The sequence below is a fragment of the Carcharhinus amblyrhynchos genome, chromosome 1, assembly GCF_965287045.1.
Source record: "Carcharhinus amblyrhynchos chromosome 1, sCarAmb.v2.hapA, whole genome shotgun sequence".
Classification (NCBI taxonomy): Eukaryota; Metazoa; Chordata; class Chondrichthyes; order Carcharhiniformes; family Carcharhinidae; genus Carcharhinus; species Carcharhinus amblyrhynchos.
The window spans coordinates 158,506,489-158,526,883 of record NC_137324.1 but is presented as its reverse complement, the minus strand read 5'-3'; the positions used below and the strand labels follow the sequence as shown (position 1 = coordinate 158,526,883).

Genomic DNA, 20,395 nt, shown 5'->3' with positions numbered 1-20,395 from the left:
AGACCTCCTGGAAAAATAACAGTGCAGATAAATAAGGGTCAGGCTCAGATTAACCCGCAGTCTTACCCTCAGCCTTTCCCATCTCCCCCTGTACAACAGAAAGGCCAACAGCAATGTTTTTGGTAGCAGTGTTCCACGTTACAAATAACAGAATTTATTTGCTGAAATCTTTTCAAATTTAAGTTCATATTGTTTGAAATATGACAATTAATTTTTCTTTCAACTGCTTGGACACTTATAATGCATATTCTGCTGGCTTGAGGGATTTAAACATGAACTATTGAGGCTCAAGGGATACTGTTCTATTTCTTTTTCAAACAAGTAGAAGCCCCATAGCAACAACCTGGAGTTTTATTTTACCTTTAGCCTGGTTCCAAAGTGTTTCACTGGAAACTTTATCAAAACAGAAATTGAGGTTTGGGATGGGGTAGGAGGTGGACATCCAGAGCACAGGACAAAGGAAGTGGGAAATGCCCAGGGGAGCAATGTTGGAGAATTGTAGTTTCCATGAAGGTTTGTCTGGTTTAAGAAAGTTACAAATATAAAGAGCAAAGTGACTCTGGAGGGTTTGAATCCGAGGATGAGCATTTTAAAACTGAATCGCTGATGTATTCAGAGTCAATATCGACCAATGGATACAGGGTACTTGGGTAAACAAGTTTTGACACAGAAGATGCAACATTGCAGATATTGGAAAGATGAGATATAAGCAGAAGATGCTCTAAATACTCAATAAGGTGGGCAGCATCTGTGGAGTGAAGAGCAGAGTTAACATTTCATGTCTGAGACCCTACATCAGAACTGAAAAATACTACAGATGTGAGAGATTAAAGTGAGGACAGAGCTAAGGAAAGAAAGGTTTGTGGGAAGAACAAATGGGAGTGTCGGTGAGATAGTTGAAGACAGGAGTGCTTTAAATCACAAAGGGAATGATGGGACATTGCAGCTGACAAAACAAGATACTGGTCCAGAGGAGCAGTAAATGGCAACAGCAGAATTGTTACCAACATTCGCAGTGGGCAGCATAGTGACACAGCGATTAGCACTGCTGCCTCACAGTGCCAGGGACCTGGGCTCAATTCCCAGCTTGGGTGGTGATTGTGTGGTAATGGAGTTGATGGATGGGAGGCTGGTTTGCGTGATGGACTGGGCTTCAATCAATCCCACTGATTGTGTGGTGTTTGCATGATCTCCCTGTGTCTGCGTCAGTTTTCTCTAGGTGCTCCAGTTTCCTCCCAAAGCCCAAAGCATGCAGGTTAAGTGCATTGGCCATGCTAAATTCTCCCTCAGTGTACCCGAACAGGCACCAGAGTGTGGCGACTAGGGGATCTTCACAGTAATTTCAATACCGTGTTAATGTAAGTCTACTTCCGATAATAAGCTTTTAAATTTTGGTCCAAAAAAAGAATGAGAGTACTAGGTTATGATCTGAATTTTTAGAACTTGGTGTCGAGTATGGAAGCTGGTAAAGTGCCTAATTGAAAGATGAATGGCTGTGTTTTGAGCTTCTGTTGATTTCATTGAAACACTGCAAGTGGCCAAGAATAGAGAGGTCAGAATAGGAATGGAAAATTAAAATGGCAAATGACCAAAAGCCCAGGGTAATTCTTGCAGAGATGTTTAGCAAAGCAATTGCCCAATTTGCATTTGATCTCAGATCATGAGTAGTGAATAGGGTATACTAAATTTGTTGCATAAGGAGATTTGATATAAGTTTGGCTATAAGACATAGATGAGCTCAAGTTTGTGGCAGGCTTGTGAGGAGAGTATTTGATTGGTTGAGTCTGGAGGTAGCAGGTAAAGCAAAGGTGGACACGGGGATTCTCCCTGTACAGATGCTGCCAGACCTGCTGAGATTTTCCAGCACTTTCTATTTTTGTGTCTACTCTCTTCCCTATCCTGGCTCCAACTGCAGTTTCTCCCCATTCCAGGATGCGTGTGTTTGCTCCCAAATGGCTCGGCTCTCCTCTTCATAGGGTCCGCCCAGATCACATGACCCTCAAAGGATCACCCCTTTAAAGGGGCCACATTACCACACTCCTTTCCCACAACCATCCCACCTCTAACTCCTGAATCCACATGAATCGAAACAAAACAAACATCATTATATGTCAGCATACCTGACACGATAACACATTAGGGACTCCCAAGGGAAAAGTTAATTCACAAAGTCATTTGGTCTGGAGACTTCAGGACTCTGGAGGAACATCTTAACAGGGTACAGGATCCTTCAGTGAGTACAGAATCTGGACAAGCAAATGCAAAAGACAAGCACATTAATCCAGGGTTGACATTCTCTTCAATAGCTTCCGCCTCCTCGGCAATCACCTGGACCAGTAGCTGGCATACACAAGCCCACCACAGTACATACCTTTGGTCCCCTGTAACAGGGCCAACTCTCTTCCTCAATCCACATTTTTTTTTCCACGGCGACTTTGTATTTCAGTCCTTGGACCCAGAATCCAAAGATATATCAGCCATGATAGAATGGGGGAGCAGGCTCGATGGGCCAAGTGGCCTAATTCTGCTCCTGTGTCTTATGGTCTAATGTGTGGATTAGGCGGATTGGCCATGCTAAATTGCCCTTTAGTGTCAGGAAGCTAGCTAAGTAAGTGCCTGGGGTTATGGGGATAGCGCCTGGGTGGGATTGTGATCAGTGCAAATTTGATGGGCTGAATGGTCTCCTTCTGCAGTGTAGAACTCTTATGATTCTACGTTTCTACAATGTATGAGACTGGTCCATTTCTTTCCACAATTTTGCCCACCAGCCATTTCGGTTCTCTGCCAAAGTTCCTGGCTATACCTTAATCATCAACCTGCAAAACTCTGCCCCTTTTTCTTGAGTCGTGGTTTCCTTTCTGGGAGGCTTGCTGAGCCTCCATCTCCTTGCCAAACGTGGAAATACCAAATCCAAACAGGTTTGTAGGGGGCGTTCCATTTAACTGGCATAACCCCTGTGGTTGCATTTGGCATAGTATAAAATGACAACAAGAAACTTGCCAAACAGAAAGACAGTGGCTTGCAAACTTGCTTTTTCATAGATGATTTGAACGTTTGTATGGCTTATTCTGCTGAAACATTGGAAGCTGGGTGGTAAGGGGCTGACCGAATGTGGCAAGCACTGTTTAACTTAACAAATTTGCGAAACTCTTCTGATGTGAACACTGTGCCATTGACACTAAGATCGCTGGGGATTTCATGGATGGCAAAAGTCTGCCTTAATTTTGTCAAGGATGAGGTGCTGGTCCTTGAGTTTCTGTTTGGGCTCACTGTAAAAGTGCATGAATCTGAAAATGATAAGGAAGAATAGTGCAACATAGTCACAATCACAGACGTTCTATTTGTGACGTTGATTAGAGACATTGCCGTCCTGTGGCAGGTTCGAAAACAGATTGAAGAGGTGCCAACCAAGGTGGGGTGATGATAGCAGAGTTAAACACAGAGGAACAGTACCTGCGGAGAGTCAACCATTTACAATGTCAAAAAGGGAATGAAAGGGTATATTTTACAAGCTTTGTTATGGATGGCAAATCACGGTGTCTGTGTCTGTGCTTTCCCAACCTAAACACTTTGGGCATGAGTTCAAATCCAACCTGACTGCTTCGATGAAAGCCTGATCCATCACCATTTTACACAAAAAAAATTGTCAACTTAATCCAATCCTAAAGCAGAAATTTCCTAAAAAGAAACAAAATATAAATGCAATTATAGAAAACCTTTTCTGTGCTCAGAACATCCGAAAGCCCTTTTCCAGCTGGTAAAATATTTTGAAGTGTGCATTGCAGTTTTATGTGCAAGTTCAAATACCAGTTTGCACAAAGTAAAACGCCACAAATAGCAATGAGATAGGTGACCAGTTTTTTTTGTTTTTATGTTGTTGGATAAGGGATAAATGCTGATGAGGATACTTGGGGAATAAAAACAGAGAATGCTGGATGAACTCAACAAATCTGGCAGTATCTGTGGAGAGAGAAACACAGTTAATGTTTCAAATCCATCTGATCCTTCTACAAACTGTTCTGTAGAAAGGTCATATGGATTCAAGATGTTGACCAGAATTGTCCCATCTCACCCACCATTGGAATTCTACCAGACGGAAAAGGTGGTGGGGGGGAACCATGTAAAGGTCCACGAATTTGGACGGGAGTCTCCGGTTTTCAGGCGAGCGCGGCTGGAGAATACCGTCTGTTAATTGTGTTTCTTGTTCCACAGCTTCTACCAAACTAGGCAATTCAGCCCCTTGAGCCTGCTCTGCCATTCAATACCATCATGGCTGATCTCATCTCCGCCTCATCTCCATCTTCCTGCCTGCTCCCTATAAGCCTTCATCCTGCGACTGATTAAAAAACTATCTATCTCCTCCTTAAATTTGTTTAGTGTTCCAGCGTTCACTGCACGCAAAGATAGAGAATTCCACAGATTCATGACCCTTTGAGTGAAGAAATTCCTCAGCATTTCTGCTTTAGCCTAAAACTATGGCCTCTCAGTCTCGATTCTCTAACAAGGGGAAACATCCAGTCTGTTTACCCTGACAATCCTGTTTAGCAACTTATTGACCTCAATTAGATCTCCTCTTTCTTCTAAACTTCAGTGATTACAGGCCTAGACTGCTGAATCTCTGCATAAAACAAGTTGTTCACTCCTGGAATCAATCTAGTGAATCTTTCTGAACTGCCTCTAATGCATACACATCCTTCCCCAAAACTGTATTCCAAATGCAGTCTCACCAATGCCCTCTACAGTTGTAACAGCACCTTCTTAATTTACGCTCTATTCCATTAGCAATGAATGCCAACATTCCATTTGCCATCCTTATTACCTGCTGCACCTGCTGGATTTATCCAGCATTTTCTGTTTTTATTTCATATTTCCATTGTCCTCAGTATTGTGCTTTTATGAATATCTCTCATCTTGTGTAGCACCAAAAATACAAATATCAATTAATGGCAATGGTTGTTTGTTGTTTCTCTTCCTGCATCTAGTGACGCACAAGGTAGACTTTCATCTGTTTCCGTGGCTAGGCTTTCTTCGACCGGTCATTACTCTGCATCAACATGGCTGACCAGACATTCCTTGCAGTCTCACTGCCTGCCATTGATGTGTGTATGACAGGAGAATGTTACAGGTTGATACCCAGCCTACTGGCTCCATTATGACTGCACTTTCCTTGGTCATCAAGTCCCAAGGGAGGTCTCAAAGCTTCTAACTCAGAGTCAGGGCCTCAACCTACTGTGGCACAACCCCTCTACCAGTAATAGTACATTGGGCCAAATCTTCCAGTCTCCAGATTGTTGTAGGAATTGCCAGGGGAGGATTTCAACTTCCGATGGGCAATTAAGCTTTTCTCTGGGATCCTCTATGAATGTCTCCAACACTGAGGTAGAGCTGGAGACTTGGTACAGTTTTAAAGGACTTACCTGGATAGTTATCCAGGAAATGTCCGACAGAAATGACATAGTCTAAATTCTGAGCAACGGCAAGACCGATGCCCTCAATTACTCAGAATGATTTCCAAACCACCCTCCTATCCTGCCCACTGACCTCACTCACTTGCCACTCTACTCACCCACTCACCTACCTACCAACTTATCCATATCATCCACCCCACTGTTATAGTTCAGGTCAGAAACTCCAGAATGTTTTATGGAGTCCACCTGGATCATAGGTTTTGCACCGTGAATTTGGTTAGGGTGAGCATGATATGTTTCACATCAGGTATGATTCAAATGACCCACCAGGGAGCTTTTATCAAACAAAGTTTATTTAAGAATATAGTTAATATATATATTAAGAATATTAGTAATAACTTTTGTCAGTTACAAGCAAAACAATCACAATAATGTATAAGTCTTAATAAAGATCCCTAAGATGTTACAAACAAGCCCAATCCCATAAACAAAATCCATCCACAGACTTAACAGAGCAAAGACTAATGCTTGCGTGAAACTGGAACTGAGCTATTTGGATGAATGCTGCAGTTCTCTTGGTACACTTAGACCGTTTGAAGTCAGAACAGCTTCCCAGAGCACCAAGGAAAAGCTCTGGTCAAGCCACCAGCAGCAGATTCTTTACTCCAGGAAGGCAATAAGCCTTACTTTCACCTAGCCAGCAGAACTTCTAAAACCCAGGGAGAGAGAGAGACAGCGATATTACTTTCAGTCTGATGTCCACTCCCTTCTAAACTAAACACTGCCACCAGCCAAAAACAGGAAATGAAAACTTGAATTCCCCAACAAAGGAAAAACCCTGACCAGAACCCATGATCTTCCTCCTAACAATGCAGGGCTATAAAACAACCCAGAGTAAAAATAAACAACCCCCATTTAAAGCACTGAAGGAGCAATAAAAGGACTCCTACAGACAGACCGGCAACAATGAGAGCTACAGAGAACATGATTTTAAAAAATCTCTTAAATGTACAATAATGTCACACTCTGCACTTGTCTCACTCACCTACCTACCCGATCACCCTACACATTCACTTTCATCCACTCACTAACTTTCAAGCTGAACATTTAAAGGTACCCATTTGACAGCTAGTGCCGTAAAAAAGGAGACGTGTCCTGTCTCCCCTGATTCTGCTGCGATGGAGCTCTTTGAGAGACGCTGCGCTGTGCATTGCTGGGCAAGTCGGGCTCAGAAATGCGGACCATTGTTGAGCCGGGGTAATGTTCAAGCAGGGCAGCAATCTGGCACTGATAGTCATCCGCAGAAGATCCAAGCCTATATTGAAATCAGCATTGATGTTCTGAGTCATGTCAGACTATGGCAGTATGGAGCAAGTTCACTCAGGCCTGGCTATGTCAATAAGAGTTGACAGGAAAACATTGCAATTTCAAAAGGTTACTTCAGTCTATTTTTAGTTCCTCTTTGCATGTCCCAGTTTACTCACCTCGGGGGAGAGCAATCATGCCTCCAAGGGATTGCAGGAGGCCCTTGCCCCAAAATAAGACAAGCTACATTATAAATAAGATCTAACAATAAACATCACTGATCTGTTTGCATAACAGTGGGTGATGCTTCAAAATTCTTCATAGACTGCTAAGTTGGTATCCACATGGTGGGATAAATTTTAGATTGCATCCCACAGTGTTCTGACTGGCCTCCTCAGCACTGTGAACATCTCCCACTTCCTAATGTATATTAACAACTAAATTAAAGAATTAAATAAATTGCACATTCGGTCCTTTCATGGGAGCAGGTAACAAACATGTCTTTCAAAAGAATACATGCAGGAAGTAATGCAAGATGTGTGTTATTGCTTGATGTTACAATTGTTTCCTAAACTGCGACAATACAATTCTGTATTTCAATGTATTTTCCTGGCTGGAAAGGCAGAGATTTTGGCAAGTGCTTTATAAATTCTTTCTTTTACACAGAACAATACAGCACAGGAAACAGGCCCTTCAGCCCTCCAAGCCTGCGCCGCTCATGCTTCCAACTAGACTATTCGTTTGTATCCCTCTATTTCTAGTCTGTTCATGTGGCTATCCAGATAAGTCTTAATCGATCCCAGCGTGTCTGCCTCTATCACCTTGCTTGGCAGTGCATTCCAGGTCCCCACCACCCTCTGTGTAAAATACATCCCTCTGACATCTGTGTTAAACCTTGCCCCCCTCATCTTGAACCTTGTGTTTGTTACCTCCGACCTGGCAAAAAGTTTCCCAATGTTCACCCTATCTGTGCCCTTCATAATTTTATACACGTCTATTAGGTCGCCCCTCATCCTCCGTCTTTCCAGAGAGAACAACCCCAGTTTACCCAATCTTTCCTCATAGCTAGGACCCTCCATACCCAGCAACATCCTGGTAAACCTTTTCTGTACTCTCTCCAAAGCCTCCACATCCTTCTGGTAGTGTGGCAACCAGAACTGGATACAGTATTCCAAATGTGGCCTAATCAACGTTCTATATAGCTGCAACATCATACGCCAACTTTTATACTCTATGCCCCGTCCTATAAAGGCAAGCATGCCATATGCTTTCTTCACCACCTTCTCCACCTGCGCTGCCGCCAGGATCTGTGAAGCTGCACACCCAGGTCCCTCTGTGCACCTATACCCCTGATGGTTCTGCCATTTATTGTATAGCTCCCCCCTACATTAGTTCTACCAAAATGCGTCACTTCGCATTTATCTGGATTTGGCAAATGGAGTTTAATATGGAAAAGTGTGAGGTGATTCACTTTGGTAAGAGTAACAGGAGTACAGAATATAGGGCAAATGGAAGGACTCTTAGTAGTGTTAATGAGCAGAGGGATCTCAGGGTACATGTGCATAGCTCCCTGAATGTTGGTACCCAGGTTGATAAGGTTGTTAAGAAGGCGTAAGGTGTGTTAGCTTTTATCGGTAGAGGGATTGAATTTCGGAGCTGTGAGGTCATGTTACAACTGTACAAAACTCTGGTGCGGCCGCACTTGGAGTATTGCGTACAGTTCTGGTCGCTGCATTATAAGAAATTGGAGGTATTGGAAAGGGTGCAGAGGAGGTTTACCAGGATGTTGCCTCATATGGTGGGAAGGTCTTATGAGGAAAGGCTGAGGGATTTGAGGTTATTTTCATTAGAGAGAAGAAGGTTACGAGGTGACCTAATTGAGGCATACAAGATGATCAAAGGATTGGATAGTGTGGACAGTGAGAGCCTTTTTCCTCGGATGGTGATGGCTAACACGAGGGGACATAGCTTTAAATTAAGGGGTGGTAGTTATAGGACAGATGTCAGAGGTAGGTTCTTTACTTAGAGGATAGTTAGGGCATGGAATGCCCTGCCTGCAGCAGTTGTGGACTCGCCAACTTTAAGGGCGTTCAAATGGTCAGTGGATAGGCATATGGATAACATTGGAATAGTTTAGGTTAGAGGGTCATTAGATTAGTTCCACTGGTCGGTGCAATATCAGGGGCCGAAGGGCCTATACTGCGCTGTAATGTTCTATGGTCTACGTTCGAAATTCCATCTGCCATTTCTCTGCCCAATTTTCCAGACTATCTATATATTACATTATACATGTTGCTAAATCTCAGCCCTGTGGCTAACGTTTTAAAGCTCTTAGAAGCCAAATGGCAAGCTTATGTCAGGCACAACTACCAGGCATGCATCTAATGTGTATATATGTCAGGGCAAGCATGAATGCATTGGAAACAGTAGCATATAGGCTCAGTATGGGTAGAAATCTTGTACTCCTTAATGCAAAACAGGAGCAGTGTTATCAGTTTGGTAATGGGTCAGTCAGCATCCATTCAAGTGCTGATCTCACTTCTACATTTGTAGGCATTGGACCCTTCAGCTTGTTAATTAGCAAACTGTTGAAGGTAAAATTAATTAGTGATGGGCGAATTGGACCTGGCCCAACTCACTGCTTCTCTGCAATCCTTAGAGCCGCCCATGAAAAGTGGGTTACAAAAATGTAAAATTTTAAGAAAATTTTTTTTTGGAAGAAAGCTTCCTGAGAAGCCACAGGAGCAGAATTGACACACTAACTCCACAGGCACCATGATCACCCATTCTCATCACCCAGTCCAAATCCCCTTCTGAGGCTTCCTGGAGATCTGTGTCTCTGCCACAGGTTGTCCAATATCAAAACCACTTGTTGGGCAAGCTTTCTGCGGTGATGCGCTGAACACCAGTTGTTTGCCCTGAGTACATTTGATGAGGCCCAAGGATCGATTTCCACCGATCCTTGAATCTCCATTCAAGTCTCCCGTCATGAGGCAGTACTCCTTGCGACATGGTGGCACAGTGGTTAGCACTGCTGCCTCACAGTGCCAGGGAACCGGTTCGATTCCCGGCTTGGGTCTTGGAGGTGTCTGCATGGGTGCCCTCCGGGTGCTCAGGTTTCCTCCCACCATCCAAAAGACATGCTGGTTAGGTGCATTGGCCATGTGGCGACTAGGGGATTTTCATAGTAATTTCATTGCAGCGTTAACGTAAACATACTTGTGATACTAATAAATAAACTTTAAAATCTGCATAACTCGATTCCTTTCTTTACCAAATGTTGACTTGAAATACACCTATACCATTTGCCACAGCCATGTCCTAAGATAGCGATTTCCACATTTTCACCTCTTTCCTGGTAAACAAGTTTCTTTTGAATTACTCATTGGGTTCTTTGGTGTCCATACACCTCAATAGATCTATTCTTGTTCTTTCCAACCATAGAAACACCCTCTCTGTGTCTACTCTATCAAAAGCTTTCATATTTATAAAGACCTCCATCAGATATCCCTTTAGCCTTGTCTTTTCAAAGCAAAAGAGAAGTTGGCTGTGCATGCTTTTCTGATATTCACACTTGGTTGCAAGTTTTCCAAGGACAGGGATATGTCTGAATCTGGATATGAATCTCATTCAAAGCAGACATTCCACTCCACTCACTACTGACCAAGTTTCCGCTATTTGTGACTGTTGTGGATGTAACCATCTTGATTGGAAAGAATCAAAATGAAGCTGCAGTTGGTCTACCTTCATATATTCCAGGTCTTGACAGCCCATATCCACCCAAAATAGACTTTCACTGCTTTACGATTGAAGAAGAATAGAAAAGGAGACAGTAATAATAGGTTAGGTTGATTAGCCATGTTAAATGCACAAGGTTATGGGGAAAGGGTGGACGGGAGAGCATAGGTAGGATTCTCTTTCTGAGGATTGGTGCAGACTCAATGGGCTGAATGGCCTCATTCTGCACTGAAGGGGTTCTATGGTTCAAAGTGGATGTAATTATTAATGTACCTACTCATCCCTTACATCTATCTATTTTCACTCAGCAGCAAAGACAATTGCCTCAAGATGAAATTTTTAATTATGTTTTATTCTTTTTGTGGGTTGTAGGTGTCATTGGAAAAGCCAGCATTTGTTGCCCATCCCTAATTGCCCTTGAATTGAGAAGCTTGTTCAGCCATTTTGTAGGGCAGTTAAGAGTCAAACACATTGCTGTGTGTCTGGATTCGCAGGGAAGGATGGCACAACATTCCCCAAAGGGGTAAGCTTTGGCCATGCTAAATTCTCCCTCAGTGTGCCCAAACAAGCACTGGAGAGTGCGGCGAAGAGGGGGTTTTCACAATAACTTCATTGCAGTGTTAAGGGGTGTGAACCAGATGGGTTTTACAACAATTGGTAACAGTTGCCATGGTCACCAATACCAAGGCAAGCTTTAAATCTTAGATTTATTAATTCAGTTTAAATTCCTCCAGCTCCCATGGGGGGATTTGAACCCATGTCCTCAGAACTTCACCTGGGCCTCTGGATTATTACTCCATTGACATTAACACTACACCACTATCTCCCGAATGAACATTTTCATGTTTTTTTTTAATTGAAAAGTCATTTTAGTCTGTATTAGTGCCTTATTGTAGGTGACTATATTATGATATTAAGGACAAGTTCTTTTTTCTACGCTGAACAGCAAAAAGGTTTGCTGACAACATTTTCATGAAAATAACACCCCATAACTAAACTAAATTCATAATTATTTGTTTAAAGATAATCACAAAGAAGGAATAAAGCAAGAGATGTATGTAATGCTTTATGTAACTGGAGAACATCCCAAAGTGCTTTGAAATGTAGTCACCATTGCAATATAGCAATTTAAGAAGTGGGTTCATTTCATTCTTCGTTCAGTAAGGAGCGATAATTTGGATTATTTGCAGGGTGGCAGCACTGCTGCCTCACAGTGCTAGGGGCCTGGGTTTGTATCCCTGGCTTAACTCACTGTCTGTATGGAGTGTGCACGTGTCTGCATGGGTTTCCGCCGGGTGCTCCGGTTTCCTCCCACAGTCTGAAGGACATGCTAGTCAGATGTTTTGGCCATGCTAAATTCTCCCTCAGTGTACACCCGAACAGGCGCCGGAGTGTGGCAACTGGAGGATTTTCACAGGAATTTCATTGCAGTGTTAATGGAAGCCTGCTTGTGACACTCATAAATAAAGAAACCAATAAATGGATACATTTTAAAATAAAATAAATATTTAGTAGTAGAGACAATCAATTTGAGGAGAAACTACTTCTCCCAATAGTTTGAGAGTCTGTGGAATTCGCTAACCCAAAGTGCAGTGGATGCTGGGACAGTGAGTAAATTTAAGAAGGAGTTAGACAGATTTTTAATTGGTAATGGGTTGAAGGGTTATGGGGAGAAGGCAGGAAAATTGGGATGAGGAGCACATCAGCCATGATCGAATGGCACAGCAGACATGATGGGCCGAATGGCCTAATTCTACTCCTATATCTTGTGAATTTGTGAGCTTATCATTCGGGAAGCTCTACAATAATCAAGCAAGTAACTCCACCAGGATGCTACCCTGCACCAAACTTAAAAATAACACCAGCATATCTAAAGATTTGTGAGACAATGGCCTTGAGTTCCAACTTTTAGGGGCAGTTCTCCGCTCTAACCTTAGAATTGCCATTGATCCCATCCAATGATCCAGAACATTTAAATAGTATTAGTGGCGTAACTAGGGCTTGCATCTCAGGAATTTCAAAATGGGCTCCATGCCATGAATTGACCCACAAGTAGTCCGTAAATTTATAATGAGAAGAAGAAATGGTGCCCTGATATAATTGGGGCCTGCTTTGATTCTCAATTCTCATCCAACTCGTGCCGAACATAGTTTTCCATTCCCAAAGATGAAAGCTCCAATTTTAATTCTGGTGGGGGTAAGGGTGGGATAGGTCTTGCAGGAATCAGGTCCAGGCTACTTTACATTAGCATGCCATACATTTTCTTCCAGTCTCTTCTGAATGGGAGGTGGGCAGGAATTGGCAGCCAACCTTTGGAAAACCAAAAAGGGCATAGTCGCTCAATGGTGTAGAGAGTAGGCCTCCAGGAAGGTCACATTTATAATTTTCTTCATTCGTTCATGGAATGTGGGTGTCACTGGCTTGGCCATTTATTGCCCATCCCCCTAATTGCCCTTGAGAAGTGGTGTGCTGTCCTCTTGAACTGCTGCAGTCCCTCTGGTGTAGCAGGGAGCTCGCCATGACTCGAGGGGGCTGCATCCTCACTGTGGGACTTAGAGCAGTGCTTGCCCTTCTCCTGACTCTGCAAAAAAAAAAGAAAAACTTTAGCAGCTTAACTGTACAGAGACTGCTGGAGGGTAGTCAATAAAAATATGGAAAGTTTTCCATTGTGGAATTTTTAAAAGTTTTAAAGTTTGTTTATAAGTGTCACAAGTAGGCTCAGATTAACACTGCAATGAAGTTACTTTGAAAATTCCCTAGTTGCTGCATCCGAGCTGCGGGGATGCTGAAAATGAGTCGCCAAGTATTCTGTTTGAAGAATATGGATGTTCCGAGGTCCTTTTCAAAACATGGCGAGAAGTTCTGTGATCCAGTTCAAAAGAAAAGCGGGATTTTCTGTTTATAATGTGCATTTTGTACAAGGTGGGTGGGACAATGCAGATCTCTTGACTCAGACAAAGGCATAGCCAGCACTGACAGAGAAGTTAGTATGGCCTATCCAACTGACTAGCACATCTTTTAGACTGTGGGAGGAAAGTGGTGCACTAGGAGGAAACTCATGCAGACACGGGGAGGACATGCAGGCTCCGCACAGATAGTGATGCAAGCCGGGAATTGATCCCGGGTCCCTGGCGCTGTGAGGCAGCAGTGCTAATCCCTGGCCCACACTTGACTCTCACCCCAGGGTCACCTCCCTTCGTCTCCTTCTCCCAGGCCTGGCCTGCTGATAGGTTCAGCACAGGAAGTAGCTGATTTGTCACTTTCTGGAATCAGGAAATTGCACTGAGCCTCCATATAGCACTCGCAGATAGTTGCCCTCAAGATGATGAGGCTGAAACTTTAAAATGCTGCTATAATCACCATCTAAACAGGATTTACTATACACTTAAAGCTTCCTACCTTTTCCATTAATAGTGGTTAGCACTGCTGCCTCACAGCACCAGGAACCCGGGTTCAATTCCCAGTTCAGGTCACAGTCTGTGTGAAGTTTGGAAGTTCTCCTCGTGTCTGCATGGGTTTCTTCCGGGTGCTCCGGTTTCTTCCCACAGTCCAAAGATGTGCTGGTTAGGTGGATTGGCCGTGCTAAATTGACCCTTAGTGACAGGGGGACTGGCTAGGATAAATGAGTGGGGCCATGGGAATAGGGCCTGGGTGGGATTGTGGTCAGTGCAGACTCAATGGGATGAATGGCCTCCTTCTACACTGTAGATTTTATGATTCTAGTGTACATAACTTAAATTATATCAGGCAAAGCTAAGCCTTTCTCTTTATGCTGACTATGTCATTGAGTCGAGAGATCAGCATTGACTTACCCATCTTATGCAAAATGCGCACCATAAACAGAACATCCTGCTATTCTTTTGAACTGGATCACAGAGCATCTCGCCATGTTCTGAAAAGGACCTCGGAACATCCATGTTTTTTTCAACAGGATACTTGGTGACCCATTTTCAGCATCCCCCAACCCGCACACTGTTTTGACAAATCCTTCCTTAGAAGCTCCTGTCTGGGGTTACGTGGGTCCCTGTTTCAGTGTGACCCATGAGGAGAGGCAGCCAAGGCCCTGCCATTGGAGAGTCAAAGTTGCTCGGCAAGGAATAGCAAAAGAAAATGTTGGAGATCCTCAGCAGGTGTGGCAGCATGAGTGGAGGGAGCAAGAGAATGAACATTTCAGAATCAATGGTTCACTTTTTCAGGAAGGACTGGAGTGTTGGGTGAGGAAGGTTCGATCTGGGATAGGATCTGGGCAAAAGAATTTTAAATGAGCGTGGGTTTCCATTCAGGAAATGGGTGTGCCTTCTCAGCACACCTTCAAAGCGCCAGATTCATAATCTGAAGGTCCTGAGTTCAATTCTCAGAGGGGGCAGGCCAATTTTATGGGTGGCATGATGGCACAGTGGTTAGCACTGCTGCCTCACAGCACCAGCAAGTTCGATTCCTGGCTTGGGTCACTGTCTGTGCGGAGTCTGCACGTTCTCCCTGTGCAAGTTCCCACCGGACGCTCCAGTTTCCTCCCAAAGATGTACTGGTTAGGCGCACCGGCCGTGCCAAATTCTCCCTCAGTGTAACCTGAACTGGTGTTAGAGTGTGGCAACTAGGGGATTTTCACAGTAACTTCATTGCAGTGTTACTGTAAGCCTGCTTGTGATGGTAATAAATAAACTTTAAAACTTTGCTACCAGCTGAACAATTAAAGCCTGGACATCAAGTTCCTGGGTTTTCAAGAACAGAAGCTCTGTTTGCTTTTGTTTGTGCATTAAGTCATTATTTGTGTGAACAGTTCCAGTAATATTCCTGCATGTCACAGTAAACGAGTGCCAGAGTGCCTGTGTACAGAAAACAACAAGAGGTGGAAAAGAAAGCCAAAAGCTGGAAAAGTTGAATTAATTAAATCAGAGCAGCTCAGCCAGTATCTGTAAAGAAATAAAGTAAAAGGTAAAGTCGCCATAGTCTCAGATGACATAGAATCCAGACAGCACGGAAGGAAGCCATTCTGCCACTCGAGTCTGCACTGACACCCCATCCCCATGTATTTGACCTTGCGAATCTTCCTGACAAGAAGGGGCAATTTGACATGGCCAATCAACCTAACCCACACATCATTGGGAGTGTGGAAGGAAACTGGAGCACCCGGAGGAAATCCACGCAGACACAGGGGGAATATGCAAACTCTACACGGACAGGCACTCGAGGCTGGAATTGAACCTGTGTCCCTGGCATTGTGAGGCTGTACCTTTTAAGACTTGTCTGTACCTTTTAAGACTTGATTACCTGTAAAGACTCGTATTCCAATCATTATTTTATAAATTGAGTTTATGTCTTTATATGTCCTGTTTGTGAATAGAATTCGCACTCACCTGACGAAGGGGCTTTTGCTACCAAAGCTAGTGGCTTTTGCTACCAAATAACCCTGTTGGACTTTTAGCCTGGTGTTATGAGACTTCTTGCTGTGAGGCAACAGTGCTAACCTGTTGTGCCATTGCGCCACCCTCCATATGACCATAGGCTGCTGTCCCCTTTTGAGTAAACTTCAGGTGGCTACTGATAAAGGCTGAATATCTGAAATTGTATTTGAATTTGTCCTTTAAAGATAGCTGTGTGGGGGTGGGGGGTGGAGAAAGAGGAATGGAGACGAAGAGGGAGTGAAACACAAATAGGAAGGGGAAAGCAAAGTGACAGAAAATGTTTGAAAGAATTGGGTTGCCAAAGCACCCTAGGTATGGTTGAGTGGTGAGTAATGTTCTCTGGCTGATGCAACACATCCCGGGTAGTGACATCAATTAAGTGTTTGTTTGCCCGAGGCTGAATAAAGAGCCGGCGGAAGCCGACTTCTTACTTTTGGTGCTGCAGTAAGACAGATGTACAGACAGTCAAGTCGACCCGCAGCCTGATGTATAAGACAGAGACACACACAGGTAATCATAGTGAAATGAGTGATAGTTTCAAGAGCCCGGCTTAAAGCACACCTGCCTCTGGATACAGCACCCGCAAACTCACACACACACAGACTCGTGGATCATTCAGGAGGATCACAGTTGTCAAGCCAGTGACTTTGAACAGTATGTCCAGCAGTGCTCTGCCCACTATCTCCGGCCGGGACCACCTCAATGCGGGCACCAACGGCTTCCTGCAACCCGCAGATGCGGGCGCCCGGCAGCCAAGCCAGCGACCCCCCGACAAGGTGCTCCTAAAGAAGAAAGTCACGCTGCTGAGAGGCATATCGATTATAATCGGGACGATTATCGGCGCTGGCATCTTCATCTCTCCCAAGGGGATCCTGACACACACCGGGACGGTGGGGATGGCGCTGATTATGTGGACTGTGTGCGGTGTATTGTCGCTATTCGGTGAGTTCAGTTGGCAAAAGTTTTTGCACAAAACTTTGCGCAGTGGTTTTTTTTGATAAGTCGTTTCTCTTCAGCGGGATGCCAGGCAGCAATCGGGAAAGTCTCTGGACTCCAGTGCACCCCCAACGCTCCCTAAAAGTTTCAGTGCTTGTTTCTCTTCTTGGACAAACAACTAAGTAGCCGGACTGCAATGTGTGCAACTTCAACTAGACAACCAAAGCTCCCCTTTGCTATAAGTTGTAGCCCCCAAACTTCTGTTCTTTGATTTGATTTATTATTGTCACATGTATTGGTATACAGTGAAAAGCAATGTTTCTTGCACACTGCACAAAGCATACTGTACATACAGAAGGAGAGAGTGCAGAATGTAGTGTGACAGTCATAGTTAGGATGTAGCGAAAGATCAACTTAATGCGAGGTAGGTCCATTCAAAAGTCTGATGGCAGCAGGGAAGAAGCTGTTCTTGAGTCAGTTGCTTTGTGACCTCAGATTTTTGCATCTTTTCCCTGATAGAAGGAGGCGGAAGACAGTATGTTCGGGATGCGTGAAGTCTTTGGATATGCTGGCTGCTTTTCCGAGGCAGAGCGAAGGAAAGACAGAGTCAATGGATGGGAGGTTGATTTACATAATGAACAGGGCTTCATTCACAGTACTTTGTCATTTCTCGTGGTCTTGGGCAGAGCAGGAGCCATACCAAGCTGTGAGACAACCAAAAAGAATGCTTTCTACATTGCATCTGTAAAAGTTGGTGAGAGTTGTAATGGACGTGCCAAAGTTCCTGAGTCTTCTGAGAAATAGAGGTGTTGGGAAAACTAGGATGAAAGGGGAATGTGCATGTTGATGTATTGTTCTTTAATTATATAACTCTATCTGCACACATAGTTACTTTAATATACGTGAGAAAGATTGTTTCAGATTTTAATGGCATCAAGGGCTATGGGGTGAAATTGGGAATATAAAATTGAGATCGAGGATCAGCTATAATCATACTGAATCATGAGTAGGCTCGGAGGGCTGAATGGCCTATTCCTCGCAATGTAGCTCACTTATGCTTGCTAGAAGCTGCATATATTCAGACATAAGGACCTGTGCTCTGCAGGCAAAAGGAATTTGTCCAGGCATTGCACCCTTTTTGAATTAAACAAAAGCACGGTGCACTGGAAGGATATCATTGCTTTGGAGAGGGTGCAAAGGAGATTTACAAGAATGATGCCAAGGCTTGAAAATTACAGCTATGAAAAGAGATTGGACTGGCTAGGATTGTTTTCCTTAGAACAGAAAAGGCCAAGGGGTAATAAATTATAAGGGGCCTAGATAAGATAGAAACTGGTTTCCCCTAGTTGAGGGATCAATTGGCAGTGGGCATAGACTTAATGGCGTTGGTAGAAGGATCAGAGGAGATATAAGGAAAATCTTTTCACCCAAAGAGTGGCGGGCATTCTGGAATTGACTGCTTAAGTTGCTGGCTGAAATGCATAACTCATTTAAAAGATAGATGGATTGGCATTTAAAGTGCTGGAACTCACAAGGCTATGTTCCAGGTGCTGGAAAGTGGGATAAAAATGAATTTTACCCTCTTTTGCGGTCAGAGCAGACACAATGGGCTGAATGGCTTGTTGCTGTTTGTAGCTTTTCTATGGTTCTGTCATAACTCCCTCGTGCATTATCCATAGCAATGCCTCAACCAATCAAGCCAAACAACTTGCATCCTTTTCTCAAGCAGTATAAATGTTTGTTCCCTTTTAAATTGGGCATTCTTGCATCTGTCCTGATGAATGCAAGGCAAAAAAGCTTTGACAGCATGTTTCTTTTCTCAGCGATGCTCAATGTTATCTTAATTTGTGTCCACTACTGTAATAGATATGTTCAGACAGCTCTTGTGGGAGCAATCATAGATAAAATGGGATTTAAGAGATGTTGAGTGGAAAAGAGATTTTGGCAGAAAAGAAGAAGCAGTTCTTTGGAACAACTCAGCATTGATCACTTCTCACTTGACTTGTATTGACGAGACTTCTGTTATTTGTGAAAAATTGATGGAATGTTTGCCTCTGTAATAACAGTGGAAACTTAAAGGGCTGTGAACCCTCAGAGGTCATTCTGAACTTTGTTCTTGTGAAACAACTATTTAAATAGATAGAAAACCACTTGCAGATATGGACCGGAATTTTATTGTCCCACCCACAATGGGAATCGGAGCAGGTGAAGGGCGGACAATAGGAAGATTTATATAGATTTATATAGATTTATATTTATATAGATGATCTGGAGGAGGGAACCGAGTGCAGGGTGTCGAAATTTGCTGATGACACCAAGATTGGGGGAAAGGCAAATTGTGCGGAGGGTGTGGAGAGTCTGCAGAAGGATCTAGATAGGCTGGGCGAATGGGCCAGGAAATGGCAAATGGAATTTAATGTTGGCAAGTGTGAGGTGGTCCACTTTGGTAGGAAGAATGGTAGGAAGGACTATTACTTACGTGGCGAAAAACTGCAGCAGGCGACGGTGCAGAGGGACCTCGGGGTCCTTGTGCATGAGTCGCAAAAACCCAGCTTGCAGGTGCAGCAGGTGGTCAGGAAGGCGAATGGGATGCTGGCCTTCATAGCGAGGGGGATTAAATATAAAAGTAGGGAGGTCTTGCTGCAGCTGTATAGGGCATTGGTGAGGCCGCAGCTGGAGTACTGTGTGCAGTTTTGGGCGCCGCACCTGCGCAAGGATATTTTGGCCCTGGAGGGAGTGCAGAGGAGGTTTACTAGGCTGATACCGGAGTTGAGGGGATTGAGCTATGAGGAGAGGCTGAATAAACTAGGCTTGTACTCGTTAGAGTTTAGAAGAATGAGGGGAGATCTCATTGAGACGTATAAGATGATGAATGGGATGGATAGGATAGAGGTGGAGAGACTCTTCCCGCTCAAAAAAGACAGTAGGACTAGGGGGCACAGCCTCAAGATAAAGGGGAGGCAGTTTAGAACGGAGTTGAGGAGGAACTTCTTCACTCAAAGGGTGGTGAATCTCTGGAATTCTCTGCCCGTTGAAGTGGTGGAGGCTGCCTCGCTAAATATTTTTAAGAAGCGGGTTGATGGGTTCTTGATAAGAGAGGGGATTAAGGGTTATGGGGAGAGGGCGGGAAAGTGGAACTGAGCCACGACAGATCAGCCATGATCTTATTGAATGGCGGGGCAGGCTCGAAGGGCTAGATGGCCTACTCCTGCTCCTATTTCTTATTAAGATCCGTTGACCTGGGGCAGGATTTTAGGTATCAGGACGAGCGATGCTGTAAAATCTCGCCCACAGAATGGGCAATGGTGGAAAAATTGCAGTTGTTACCTATCCCTCGGTGCCTGACAAAGTGGTCAGGACCTTCTCCTTGAATTGCAACAGTGGTTTCAGTGATGGTCCTTCACAATAATATAAGATGGAAAATTCCAGGACATTGTTCTAATGCCAATGAAGGATCAAAGAACAAAAAAACAGCCCGGGAAACAGGCCCTTCGGCCCAACGAGCCCGCGCTGCCTTCTCAACACCACCAGTCCACCTCTCTACCCACGACCCCTGTCTAATGTTTTATGGCCATCCAGATTGAGGGAAACTGATTTAGGGAC

General features: G+C 44.0%; 1 protein-coding gene and 1 long non-coding RNA gene across 2 annotated transcripts in view; one reads left to right on the top strand and one right to left on the bottom strand.

Moving 5' to 3' along the window:
- Positions 1 to 10,245: 10,245 nt before the first annotated feature.
- Positions 10,246 to 20,395, bottom strand: part of LOC145346768 (uncharacterized) — a 35,096-nt gene continuing 24,946 nt past the window's right edge. The window contains exon 2 of the long non-coding RNA XR_013887733.1: positions 10,246 to 13,032. This is a non-coding gene — a long non-coding RNA (uncharacterized LOC145346768). The remainder of the gene's footprint in view (positions 13,033 to 20,395) is intronic.
- Positions 16,489 to 20,395, top strand: part of slc7a11 (solute carrier family 7 member 11) — a 179,235-nt gene continuing 175,328 nt past the window's right edge. Inside the window, exon 1 of the mRNA XM_080194466.1 lies at positions 16,489 to 16,798. Within this exon, the coding sequence (XP_080050592.1) occupies positions 16,513 to 16,798 (286 nt within the window). The 5' untranslated portion in view covers positions 16,489 to 16,512. The remainder of the gene's footprint in view (positions 16,799 to 20,395) is intronic.